This window comes from Ovis canadensis, chromosome 3, assembly GCF_042477335.2.
Source record: "Ovis canadensis isolate MfBH-ARS-UI-01 breed Bighorn chromosome 3, ARS-UI_OviCan_v2, whole genome shotgun sequence".
Classification (NCBI taxonomy): domain Eukaryota; kingdom Metazoa; phylum Chordata; class Mammalia; order Artiodactyla; family Bovidae; genus Ovis; species Ovis canadensis.
In genome coordinates this window covers 140640039-140652937 of record NC_091247.1, presented here as the reverse complement: position 1 = coordinate 140652937, position 12899 = coordinate 140640039, and the positions used below count along the sequence as shown (strand labels likewise).

Sequence of the window (12899 nt, the reverse complement as noted above, 5' to 3'; positions counted from 1 at the left end):
CCCTTGATGACTCAGATTTTAGTACCTCAGGGGAGTCAGCTGAGATAAGCTTATTGTCCTCGTGTTTTCTATCTTCCTTGTCTTGCCAGGCATCACAGCCTTGTGCCCTTTGTCCATGCTAGCTCCTCTCAGACAGCAGGGAGCTCCCAAGAGAGCTGGGTCAACCTTCAGGTAGGCATACCCAGTAGTAGGGTGCTATGATCTGAGGTGTACCAGACATCTCACACTCCTAGATATCCACATGGTTCATGACCTGGCCTCCTTCACTGCCAAGTGTCACCTTTTCTGACCACTGTTTAAAACTGCAATTCAGCACCCCCTTCTGGTCCCTTCCCCTACTTAGTTTTTCTCTGTAACTCTTATTAACACTAAACTATAATTTTACTTACTTATTCTGTTTCTTGTCTTTCCCCTCCACTAAAAGGTAAGATGCAGGAAGGCAGAGAATTTTGTGTTTGGCTTTACTCTAATAACCCTACTTCCTAGAAAAGTGTTTGGCACATAGAAGGGGTTTAATGAATGATTGTGGATTGAATGAATGAATCTGGATGCCATCCAGTCAGATGCTGCACCATAATACTCTGCACAATGCACCTGACAGGTAGGTGACCACATAGCCTGAGCTTCTAACATCAAGGAAGGGGAACTATTTTTCAAGGTGGCTCATCCTTTGGTTTTTGGATGCCCCTGGTGCCCCCTTTCCCTGTATTAAAAAAATATTTTTCCCATGCCATTTTTTAACAGAGCTAATCGCTGAAAGTTCCTCTACACTGATTCAAAGTGTACCTTAAAAAAAAAACTTCACACATAGGGCCTTTTTCTGTCCTCAGGAGTCTTGAAGAACAAGTCAAATCTCTCTTCTATATGATAGACTTTCCATGTAATTTGAATAGAATATGACTTGATTTCCAGATCTTTCACAGAGGGTCTGCGTTTCTATTTTAACACAATCCTTTTCTCATCAAAATTTTCACTTTTCAAAAGACCATCCTTTTGCTTTACTGTCCTCTGTGAGTTCCTTCTAGGCCTCTCTCATCAAAGACAATGCCTTGGAAATTTGCTGATGCCATTTTGCTTGGCGTCTGTTTACCATAGTTACAAGTATGACAAAGTGAAATGAGACCTTCCTCCCTACCCCACATTAAAAAGTAATAATCAGATGTCAGTTGTGGGTACTTTATATTGGGAACTCCCAGAACTTGGAGCAAAAGAAAGAAAGAATTAGTAACAATCTGGTTATACTAATATTAGAGATAAGCCCTTTGCAAAAGTCAATTACCCTAGCAGTACAAATCACTAAATTAGTTGCTATGATGATGTGCAAGAAATCCCAGAACCAAAAAAGGTGTCTGAGACTATCCTTGAAACTGTAATATAATGACGTAAAATCCTATCTACTGTGGGGCAACCTGAGCATAGCAAAAATGATCCCCATGGAGATTATAAAAGGGAATAAAGACTCAGCCAGATCTATGCTCACCTGAGAGATCATCAAAGTAGGGGAAGTACAAAGTTCTTCTGGGTTCAGATTGCTGGTGTTTTCCTTTTCTCTTACTGGCTTCTCTGGTGGCTGTGGGTCAGGAGAGGCCTCTGAGGAAGCCCTACGGCTGGTGGGTGAGGCTGGAGGGCTGGAGGGCGTGTTCCCTAAGGAGCCCCTAGGACTGGGAGTGGCTCTGGGTGGCGGAGGCCTACTAGGTGGTGCTGAAGCCCTCTGCACAGAGACTCTCTTCTTTAGCTCTTCAGATCCCTCGCTTGAGGTACGAGTTCGGAGGACTGCTACTGAGGAAGATGAAGCCTGCTCTGAAGGGGTCAGAGCTCTGGCTGGTGATGGAGCTGGGGAGCAAGGGAAAACTTCCTCCTGGGACTCTCTATCCTCAGTGAGGGGTGAGGGCTGGGACTGGGTGGGGCCATTGCAGGCTAGCAGAGGCTCTTCTTCCTCAGAGGAGCTTGTCTCGGCCTCCTCCTCTGTTTCCTTGTCTTTTAAGGGCTCTTCTTTAATCTCAGAGTTGTCTTCTCCCTGGGCTGAATCAGATGCCAGCTCTTCTTCACTTGCTGAGCTGGAGTCCTTCTCACTCTTCAAGGAAAGTGCGGAAGGACTGGTAGGTGAGGTTAGAGGGCTGGAGACTGTAGATGTTCGAACTGGGGGAGAGATGACTAAAGAGCGTCTGTTGCTGCTAAAAAAAGGAAGGGTGTTTAGATTCAGAAGAGTGAAAAACTAGAAGTAACCCCAATATCTCAAATATATAATGATACATTCATATAATAATAAAACAGAAAAAGCAATTTTAAATGGCATCAGAAAGTTTGTATAATTTGCAATAGTGCTTAAATTATAAAGTAAAGTGGAAAAAGGCTACAGAATTTTTATCCATATCACAATCTTGATTATCTAAAAATATATAAAGAAAAAATGACTGGAAAAAAACTCAGCAATATATTAACAAAGTATTTTCCTCAGGGAAGAACAGTTCATGAGTGAAATACAGTTGATCCTCATGGATTCTGTGTTTGCAAATTCATCTACCCTCTGAAATTTATTTAAACCTCAAGATCAACACTTGTGATACTTTCAGAATCACTCTCGGACAAATGCCAGCTATGAAGAATGATTGCCTGACCAGTACTCTCCCAACTGAGGTCTAACAAGGCAAGCCTCTGCCTTCCTGTTTTAGCTCTCTTAGTGTAAATATGTCCTGTTTGCCAAGTTTTTACACATTGTTGTGATTTTCTTTGGTGATTTTGCTGCTTAAAATGGCCTCTAAGTGCAGTGCCAAAGTGCTATTTGAAACCAGAAAGTCTGTGATGTGCCTTCCAGAGAAAATACATATGTTAGATAAGCTTCATTCAGGCATGAGTTATAGTGCTGGTGGCTGTGGGTTCAATATGAATGCTGCTGCTGCCACTAAACTGCTTCAGTCGTGTCTCTGTGTGACCTCATAGACGGCAGCCCACCAGGCTCCCCCGTCTCTGGGATTCTCCAGGCAAGAATACTGGAGTGGGTTGCCATTTCCTTCTCCAACGCATGAAAGTGAAAAGTGAAAGTGAAGTCGCTCAGTCGTGTCTGACTCCTAGTGACCCCATGTACTGCAGCCCACCAGGCTCCTCCATCCATGCAATCTTCCAGGCAAGAGTACTGGAGTGGGTTGCCATTGCCTTCTCCCAATATGAATGAATCAACAATATATATTAAATGTCTTTAAACAAATATACAAGAAAGCTTCTGTATGGATTGCTTGATGAAAATGTTGGAACCAGGGGCTCCTAAGAACCTAACCCCATGTTTCTCCTAGGAGCAGTGGGTCAGTATTCACTAATTCAGTGCTTGTGGTGATTTCTATAACAAAACTACCATGAACAATGAAAACTGACTACAACATTTATTGAGTATTCTGGATACTGTGCTGAGTGCTTCTGCAGGCAACATCAGCTTAACTCCTACTCACCTCCTTAAGTGCCTCCTGGGTACCAGCCACTACCTGATTAAGCAACTCACCAATATTTGCTTGATGTATAGCAACTACGTGCTGTATCCTCGGTTCAAGGATGGGAGAGAGTGATAGGAAGAGTGATAGGAAGAGAAAGGTAATAATTTAGTTCCAGCCCTGTGGGAGTTTCTGATGTAAGATAAGCTAAGTGATATAAGGTTCTTTCTAGCACTAGCATCTTATGGGTCAGCAGGTTTAGAAGGCCCAGGATATAGAAAGAAAAGATCAGATTTCTCTGCAAGGTTCTAGGACATCTTGGTGTAAATGATGGTTAATTTCAGATGAATGGACTCAGAGAGAACTCTGGTTTTCAACGCTGGGAAGAGAAGAAATAGAGTTTTTGGAAAAGGGAAGTCTATATTGGCCCGTTAGTGATTCCTTTTAATAGTCTGTAACTGACTGTTAAATGAGTAATACAAATATCAAATACAAACAACATACTGAGTCCCATTCTTTCTTCAAATCTCAAACTCAGTTTCAGCACCTCCTCAGTCTTCCCTGACCATCTATCTGCATATTGCAATCACTTAACTCTTGGTTCCTAACTGGTCTCCTTAGGTGCTTAGTATGTGCAATTTTATATTGTTCCTTGTTTTCTTAGGCACATTTTGTGTCCCTCCAACTTTTGTAAGTCACTTCAGGGAAAAGACAAGTCACCTATGTCTCTGGGTCCCTAACTCTCAGCATAAAACCTTGTGCATAGAAAGAACTTACTAAAACTTAAAAGGCTTTAGAATAAGAAAGTGATCACATTATGAAGGTAACAGACATGCCACATTGACACACACAGGAGAGCAACTCATGACAGGTTAAGAAAAGGTATTTGTAATGTGTATCACTGAAGGATTAATATCCAGAATATAAAAAAAAACCCACCTCATATAAATCAATTTTTAAAAAGAAGTAAACTATCTACATGAAAAATGTGAATAAAGGATAAACATGAAAGTCACAGAACAGGAAGCTTAAAAGGTCAATAACATGAACAGATATTCAAGCTAACCAGCCATTGTGGAGATGTAATTAAAACTGCAAAAAATTCAATTTCATACCCATTTCCTTGGAAAAATTAAGAAGTCTGACAATGTCACATGTAGCAAGAATATGGAGCAATGGGGGCTTCAATTCACTGCTGCTGGGCTGTAAACTGGGACAATGGCTTTGGAGAGCAATCTGGCAATGGTAATGTCTCATAAGGCTGAAGGAACCCAAACGTACAGATTCTATGAGTCAGCAATTCTACTCCCAGTACATCCTAAAGAAACTCTTAATAATATTCATACAAGGAGAAATGTAAAACACATTCATTGCACCATTATTTGTAATAGCATAAAACTGGAAGGCAATGTCAATGTCCACTAGCAGTTCAAATAGATTGTGAACTAGCCATATAGTAATATCCATAACAGTTATGAAAAGGAAAGATCAGAGCTAACAACATGTAGCAACAGGATAAGTAAATCTCAAAAACAATACTAAGAACAAAAGAATATATACAGTATAATTATATTTAAATAAAATTTTAAAACATGCAAAATAGTATTTTTGTGTATTCATATATGTGTATAATTAAAGTAAAAAAACATGTGGATAATAAATACTAAAATTTAAGACAGTGGTTACCCTCAGTGGGGGACAGGAAGAGAAAGTGAGTGGGGAAGGGATACTGGGAGATTTAATTATATATATTCTTTTTTTCTTCTAAAAAGTTTTTATGTATTTATCTATTTAGTTTTGGTTGCACTCGGTCTTGGCTGCTGCACACAGGCTTTCTCTAGCTGTGGAGAAGCGGGGTCTACTCTTGGTTGTGGTTTGTGGGCTTCAGTAGCTGTGGCACTTGGGCTTACTTGCTCTGCAGCATGTGGGATCTTCCCAGACTAGGGATTGAACCTGTGTCCCCTTCATTGGCAGGCGGATTCCTATCCACTGAGCCACCAGGGAATTAATTAAGTGATTTCTTAAATTTGGTGATGGCTATATGGCTATTTGTTGTACTATTCTTTTTTATCTTTAGTTATCATTGAAGTATTTCACAAAAGAAAAATAATATATTTAGGGGTCTAGCACAAACGAAAAACAATATTATGCACTTGGACACAAAGGAAAGGTCAGGATTTGGGATCAGAGATGAGAGTGCTGAATGTGTTCACACACAGAATGAACCAAACAGAAATGAGTCTCAGAAGCAGCTCACCTTGAGAGTCCCTTCACCACAAAGACTTTGTCAGAATGTTGCTTCTCCAGTTTGCTCATCACCTCGTAGAGATTGTGGTTCAGCTGGAGCAAGCAAGAGAAGAGATGTTAGCCACGTGGGAACCTGGGACCAACAAATTCCTTCTCTCCCCAAAATAAAACCTTCCTACTCTAAATGATAAAATTCCTCATCTCTTTTGCATTAGTGTCTCAGTTGTGTCTTAATTTCTGTCGTTTCCATCAGACTGACAGTTCTCTCAAGGCTAGGTCCTTGATATCTGATATTGATTTGAGGTTCTAGCGTCTCTCAGGTGACCCAGGGAACAAAAAGTCATTGTAATATCAACTAGACAAACCATAATTTAGCCAAGAAACTGTGGAGAGGAACATGTGTGGATATGGATGTGAATATAATTAATACTGTAACAGCAAGGTGTCTTGGAATTGCAGGTCTAGAAAAGACCCCATGGGGTCACGTTCCATGGCTGCCCATCTCTAAATAGGACTGGCCCTTTCCAAGACCAATGCCCTGAGAAACTGGGCTATGTTTAAACACCACCTCCACTCCCCAGCAACAGAAGACAAAGATTACACAACTTAGTTCCCCATTTCAGCTGTTCCTTCTATAGTCCTAATCTCCTTGGTGCACCTGAAACTCATTTGGAGACCATTCAGTTGTTAATGGAGCAGCACAGTCCATCAAGTGCTGTTATTTCACCATGAGAAAAAAGTAAACATCTGTGATGCCAATATGGATATTTAATGAGGTTATGTAAATTAAAGCGACCTTCAGATATGTTAGAAAAACCCTCCTAGGTGTCTAAACGGGCTTCTCTGGTGGCGCAGATGGTAAGGAATCTGGCTGCAATGCAGGAGACCCAAGTTTAGTCTCTGGGTCGGGAAGATCCTTGGGAGAAGAGAGTGGCAACCCACTCCAGTATTCTTGCCTGGAGAATTCCATGGACAGAAGAGCCTGGCAAGCTACAGCCCATGGAATTGCCAAGAGTTGGACATGACTGAGCGACTAACAGTTTCAGGTGTCTAAATTGGCCAGATGCTTCTCACCTTGCTCATTTCCCTGTAGAAGACATCCCTCAGGTTGGAAATGTTTTGGAAGATGGTCACATAACAGCCAATACGACTATCAGGAAGCAAAAGAACAAACACGTACAGGTAAGTGCTGGTAAAGAAAGTCTCTGTTGGAAGTATAAGGTAGACTCATAAGCCAAAGCCAGCCACTGCCGGGCTCCTCATAGAAAAGCACTGCATGGCCTAGACTCAGGATGCTGGGATCTGGATTCATCAGAGCCAGGACAGGAGTACATTAGACTCTCAGGAGTGGGAAGGCAGGGGAGACATGATACCAAAAGTATAACAGATCTCTATGAGTGAAGTTTCCCAGTGGCTCAGAAGTAAAGAATCTGCCTGCAACGCAGGAGCCACAGGAGACATGGGTTCAGTCCCTAGGTTGGGAAGAGCCCCTGGGAAGGGCATGGCAATCCACTCCAGTATCCTTGCCTGGAGAATCCCATGGACAGGGGAGCCTGGAGGGTTACAATCCACAGGCTTGCCAAGAGTTGGACACGACTCAAGTGACTTAGCATGCGTGAATGAAGTTACTGATTCAGGCTCTTCAGATACTGAAGTAGACATGCAAGTGCTTTGAAGAATTTTAGAAGTGATGTATAAGGCCATACAGCTGTAATTATAAGTATTCTTTCTCAGTATGTGGTACTTGGATGTCTATGCAGCTGTATGTACATTAATGAAATTCTACTGTAGATGAACTGTGGAAGTTTACATTTAAAGAAACTATTAAATTTCAATTCTGTTTAAATTAGGAATCACCTAATTAATAATTTAGAATACATGTAGTCATTATAAAGGATCCCTCACTCATAGACTAATATAAAGTGACAATATAAAATACTCTGCATTAAAGCATATCTTGTACAATGAAAAGAAAATAGGATACAAACAGAACTTCTGATCAGATTCCTTTTCCAATGTGGGAAATTTATATCTAAAACATTTTTACCTACTGTGAAGCAAAAACATCTTCTTTAATGGAAACACTCATCCCATGGTTTATCTTATATATGAATCTAGATGTTCATGAACCAAGCTTGTTTAAAACAATACACACTCAAGCATAAAACCAGATACTCCTAGCAGGCATGATGACAGCACTTTACTTGCCAAGATCTCTCCTACCTAAGAGACATGTTGTCTTTAAACCCAGAAAAGCTGGTAGGGCAAAGAATCTCTGAATTTCAGATGAAGAAATCAAGGTCCAGAGATAAGGTGGTGAGCCTAATAACCCCCAGCAAGTTAGGAGCAGGGCTGAGGCTACATTCCATTCTTGGACCAGGGCTCTTTTCAGGAGGCAACATGTTTGGGCTGCCCAGGGCCTGGGATCCAGCCTTCTTCTGAAACTCAGTCATTACCTGTTATAAAGGACAGGCAGCTCCTCTAGTAGTTCCTGGTTCAGATCTTCAAACACAACCTGGGCTTTGTTGAACTCTTCCTCTGCCTAGGTAGTAAGAGAGACAGACCAATTCCCCTTATTCCTGAACCCAAAGCTACAGATTGCTTCCTCTCTCTTCTGCATTTTTTCAGGGACTAGGCTTACTAGGAAACATGCCTCTCCTTCCCCAGACCTGTGTCCTCCCCAGCCTTGAGTCTGACTATCCTGAGAGCATTGGTGTCAGAGGAAACAGGATTTCCTTCAAGACACTGGAGGCTGAGTTTATCATTTCCTAAACCGAACTTGGCTCAACCACCTGCCACCACTGTGGGTAAAGGGAGGGCATGGAGGTTTTACCAGGGTTTGTTTGTTTTTCACCTTGGCTGTCTTGGCCTCATCTTTCTTCTTGGCATTCTGCACTGCCTCCAGGTGATGTCGGGCACTGTCGTAGTCCACAAGCTTCCGGCCCCGCTTGGCGATTCTTTCCTAACCCAGAGTCAAGAGAGAGGACCTTGATACTCACTTTTAAGTGACCAGGATGTTGGTAACAGAGTATCAGAGAGGCAGCATTCCTGTCCTATTATCAAATTTTATTGTACTTTCTAACAGGGTTTTGTGCTCAGGGATCTCCCTCATTATCTGGAAAGAATGGAGAATTCTCAGGGGGAGAGAGTAGAGGGCAATCCCCCAGAGCACCTGGAAGCCCTCACTCAACTGCAACATATCCTACGACCCTATTAGAAACTGGTTCAGCACCCAGAACAAATGGCCTTGAGAAACTTACTAAATTGAAAGTCAGGAGTTTTTGGGTTTTACTCCCATCACTACCATTTATTAGCCTTGTCACCCAGGGCAAGGCATGCCTCTTTTGGAGCCTCAGTAGCCTCATCTGCCCTGTGTTGTTGTTTAGTTGCTCAGTTGTGTCTGACTTTTGTGACCCCATGGACTGTAGCCTGCCAGGCTCCTCTGTCCATAGGACTTCTCAGGCAAGAATTCTGGAGTAGGTTGCTGTTTCTTCTTCCAGGGGATCCTCTCGACCCAGGGATCGAACTCATGGCTCCTGCACTGGCAGGTGAATTCTTTACCACTGAGCCACCAAGGACTGATTTCCTTTAGGATGGACTGCTTGGATCTCCTTGCAGTCCAAGGGATTCTCAAGAGTCTCCTCCAGCACCACAGTTCAAAAGCATCAATTCTTCAGTGCTCAGCTTTCTTTATGGTCCAACTCTCACATCCATACATGACTACTGGAAAAACCATAGCTTTGACTAGATGGCCCTTTGTTCACAAAGTAATGTCTCTGCTTTTTAATATGCTGTCTAGGTTGGTCATAACTTTTCTTCCAAGGAGCAAGTGTCTTTTTATGTCATGGCTGCAGTCACCATCTGCAGTGATTTTGGAGCCTCCCAAAATAAAGTCTCTCACTGTTTTCATTGTTTCCCTGTCTATTTGCCATGAAATGATGGGACTAGATGCCATGATCTTAGTTTTCTAAATGTTGAGCTTTAAGCCAACTTTTTCATCAAGAGGCTCTTTAGTTCTTCTTCACTTTCTGCCATAAGGGTGGTATCATATGCATATCTGAGGTTATTGATATACCTCCCAGCAATCTTGATTCCAGCTTGTACTTCATCCAGCCCAGCGTTTCTCATGATGTACTCTGCATAGAAGTTAAAGAAGCAGGGTGACAATATACAGCCTTGACGTACTTCTTTCCCAATTTGGAACCAGTCTGCTGTCCCATGTCTGGTTCTAACTGTTACTTCCTGACCTGCATACAGATTTCTCAGGAGGCAGGTCAGGTGGTCTGGTATTCCCATTTCTTTAAGAATCCTAAAGGATATCAGTCCTGAATATTCATTGGAAGGACTGATGCTGAAGCTGAAACTCCAATACTTTGGCCACCTGATGTGAAGAACTGACTCATTTGAAAAGAGAAAAGATTGAGGGCAGAAGGAGAAGGGGACGACAGAGGATGAGACAGTTGGATGGCATCACCAATTCGATGGACATGAGTTTGGGTAAACTCCGAGTTGGTGATGGACAGGGAGGCCTGGCGTGCTGCAGTCCATGGGGTTGCAGAGTCAGACATGACTGAGCGACTGAACTGAACTTCGACACCAGGGAAGCCCAGCTGCCCCATAGTGTTATTTTAAAGATCAAATGCTGAATATAAAGTAGTTTGAAAATCCTACAGCATAATAATAAACATTGCAAACTATTATGAGCTCTGAGAGAACATCTACTCAATCTCATACCAACTACAAATTACACCAGGGAGAGGCAAACCATGGTAATGGCTTTGTCTTGTTCTCTCAACCACAGAACTTGAAAGGATCTTGTTAATTATCTGACCCAACTTCCTATTCAATTCACAAAGCTTATCCACAATATCCAAGATAAGAAGTAGTTAGACTTCTGTTTGAACAGAGAATGGACAACTCACTATCTCTCAGTAGATTTCATTTTTTTGGGAAAGCTTTAGCTATGGGAAATTTAAGTGAGGCTTCCTTTAATTTCTTCCTATATTAATCTAAAACCAGCACAGTGTTCAACAGAGTAGATGTTTAATAAATATGAGTTGAATGAATTAATGAATTCTAATTCTACTTTCTGGAACAGTTTAGAACAGGCTGAAGTCCTCTTTTACCTAACAGGCTTTCAAATATTTGAAGATAATTATTATGACTCCTCTAAGTTTTCTCTTCTCTACAATAAATATCTTTAGTCCCACCAGCTGTTTCTCACAACAAAAAGGGATGCTCTGACCTGGATCTAATTCAAAACCAGCCCAAATCTAGTTCACTGAAATCTAAATCTAAATGTAACCTTTACACTGTCTCTAACCCTTCACGCTAACCTCTTGTGTAAACCCTCAACTTTCAATCTTTTTCCTAACCTACCCAACTTCATTCCTAACCATGGGCTCTAACTCTACTTTGTACTTTTACCCAGGTGAAAGTGAAAGAGACAGTCACTCAGTCATGTCCAACTCTGTGACTCCCTGGACCGGAACCTACCAGGCTCCTCTGTCCATGAAATTCTCCAGGCAAGAATACTGGAGTGGACTGCGATTCTCTTCTCCAGGGGATCTTCCTTGTCTTCTAACTTACATGGGCCACCCATAATCCATCCTTGATGCTGTAAACTGATTACCTTAATCTCACTAAACTGGGCCACATAGTTTTCCATGGTCCTCAAAGCCTGGTCAGCTAGTTTCTCTTCATAGTCTTCCCAAAGGAGATCATTATTCTGTAGGATAGAGGCAGAGGGCAGTGGTAAGGGCCCCGCTTCTCAACAGCAACTTCATTCCAGGGAAATATCCCAATTCTTCCCGCAACAAACTTCCTTTGAGAGCACCAATATTTTCAAAAGAGCATTTTGAACTCTGGGGAAAAGTCAGATGAAGAAACAGCTCTTCCTCGGGAACTGCCCTGTAAGAGACTGGACACACATTCTAGGGATTAAGAACAGTCTTGGACTCTAGAGTTTGAAGGATAGGGAAGTATGGGAGCAAATGACTGCATAAAGTTAGTTTTCAAAACCAACAAACTGGGTTTTGTGTAGGTAAAACTTTCTAAGGTTTTCAAGAGAGGAAAAGGATAAAAAAGAGAGGAATCCACGGATTAGGGAAAACTTGCTTTTACCTTCATAGTTACAGCTCCTTCCTACCACCTGTGATCAGGGCTATACAAACAAACAGTGTGAATTGGCTCCTTTGTTCTCCTGTTTGCTTGGACAGAGAAGCTGGGAGGAGGCTGAGATGAGGGTAGGGTGACTGTGGAAGAGCTGTAAAGCCCAGCATACTCTTACCGCCACGATGGCCTTCAGCTCCTCATGACCGTCCCACTTGCTGCTGTAGATCTCCTGCAGGGTTTCTGACACTCTCTTTGAACTTTCATGCATCACTGAAAGGAGAGAACTCAGTGCTACCATAAGGTAGTCTGACATAATCATATAGGTGACAGGCAAATCAATGGGGCTAATCCAAAAGGGCGAATTCCGTAGGTTTGGGCTATCACTGAGGGAAGCTGGGTGGGGTTGGATAGGAAAAGTTACTCTTCGTTGGTCCACAAAGTTCCAGGGGTCAGGCACAGGCAAGTGATGAAAAGCCTGAGTATGGTTGGTTTTTTCCCTATCCCCCCGACTTCTTAGTAGCTGCATAAACACCATCTGGATCCCCCTGTGCTCCCTGATACTCACCTTTGACTGCACTGAGGAAGTTCTTCAGGTCCTTGTATAGCTTATGACCTTCTGCCTGAAACGGAGAAGTGCCTCTAATGACTAAAGAGATATATCTGGAAAGATGCTCTAGGTGTCAAGGTTGAAAAGTAGGTTAAAAGCAGAAATCAGTCCTGGAATTTCTTCAAACATCTGCAAATGTTATATATCAGCTTCTATTCTCTTTACCAAGAAGTTGTAGGTTGTCTCCTTTGGGATAAAATTTCAAGTTGCGAAATTGCTCCCACTGCACTGGCACGTCTTTTTTCCTTGGTTTGTTCTCCCCAGTGAACGAGAACTCCCACCTAATAGACCCTTGGAATTTAAGGATCCTATGTGAAGCTATCTATGTGACCCTCTGGCTGACCCTGACCTCTCTGAGTAGATAAACTGCTACCATTTTCTGCAGACACCAGGCTCCCTTCTTTCTTTGTACTCAGACACAGGCCATTCCTGTCCTTCCCTGAACTTCCTTTTTTCTTTTGGTATTTATGTTTTAATCAACAACACTCTTTACCAGGTGTAATTTTATG

General features: G+C 42.2%; 1 protein-coding gene across 7 annotated transcripts in view; it reads right to left on the bottom strand.

The window, feature by feature from the left end:
- BIN2 (bridging integrator 2) overlaps positions 1-12899 on the bottom strand; it is a 37639-nt gene that overhangs the window by 3273 nt on the left and 21467 nt on the right. For 2 of the 7 annotated variants that reach the window (XM_069584399.1, XM_069584401.1), the window contains exons 3-10: positions 12349-12403; positions 11959-12053; positions 11302-11397; positions 8524-8631; positions 8126-8211; positions 6744-6819; positions 5680-5762; positions 1481-2174 (exon numbers count right to left, since the gene is read on the bottom strand). In XM_069584399.1, the coding sequence (XP_069440500.1) occupies positions 1481-2174; positions 5680-5762; positions 6744-6819; positions 8126-8211; positions 8524-8631; positions 11302-11397; positions 11959-12053; positions 12349-12403 (1293 nt within the window). The remainder of the gene's footprint in view (positions 1-1480; positions 2175-5679; positions 5763-6743; positions 6820-8125; positions 8212-8523; positions 8632-11301; positions 11398-11958; positions 12054-12348; positions 12404-12899) is intronic. The other 5 variants (XM_069584400.1, XM_069584402.1, XM_069584403.1 and 2 more) reach the window with 4 other exon arrangements.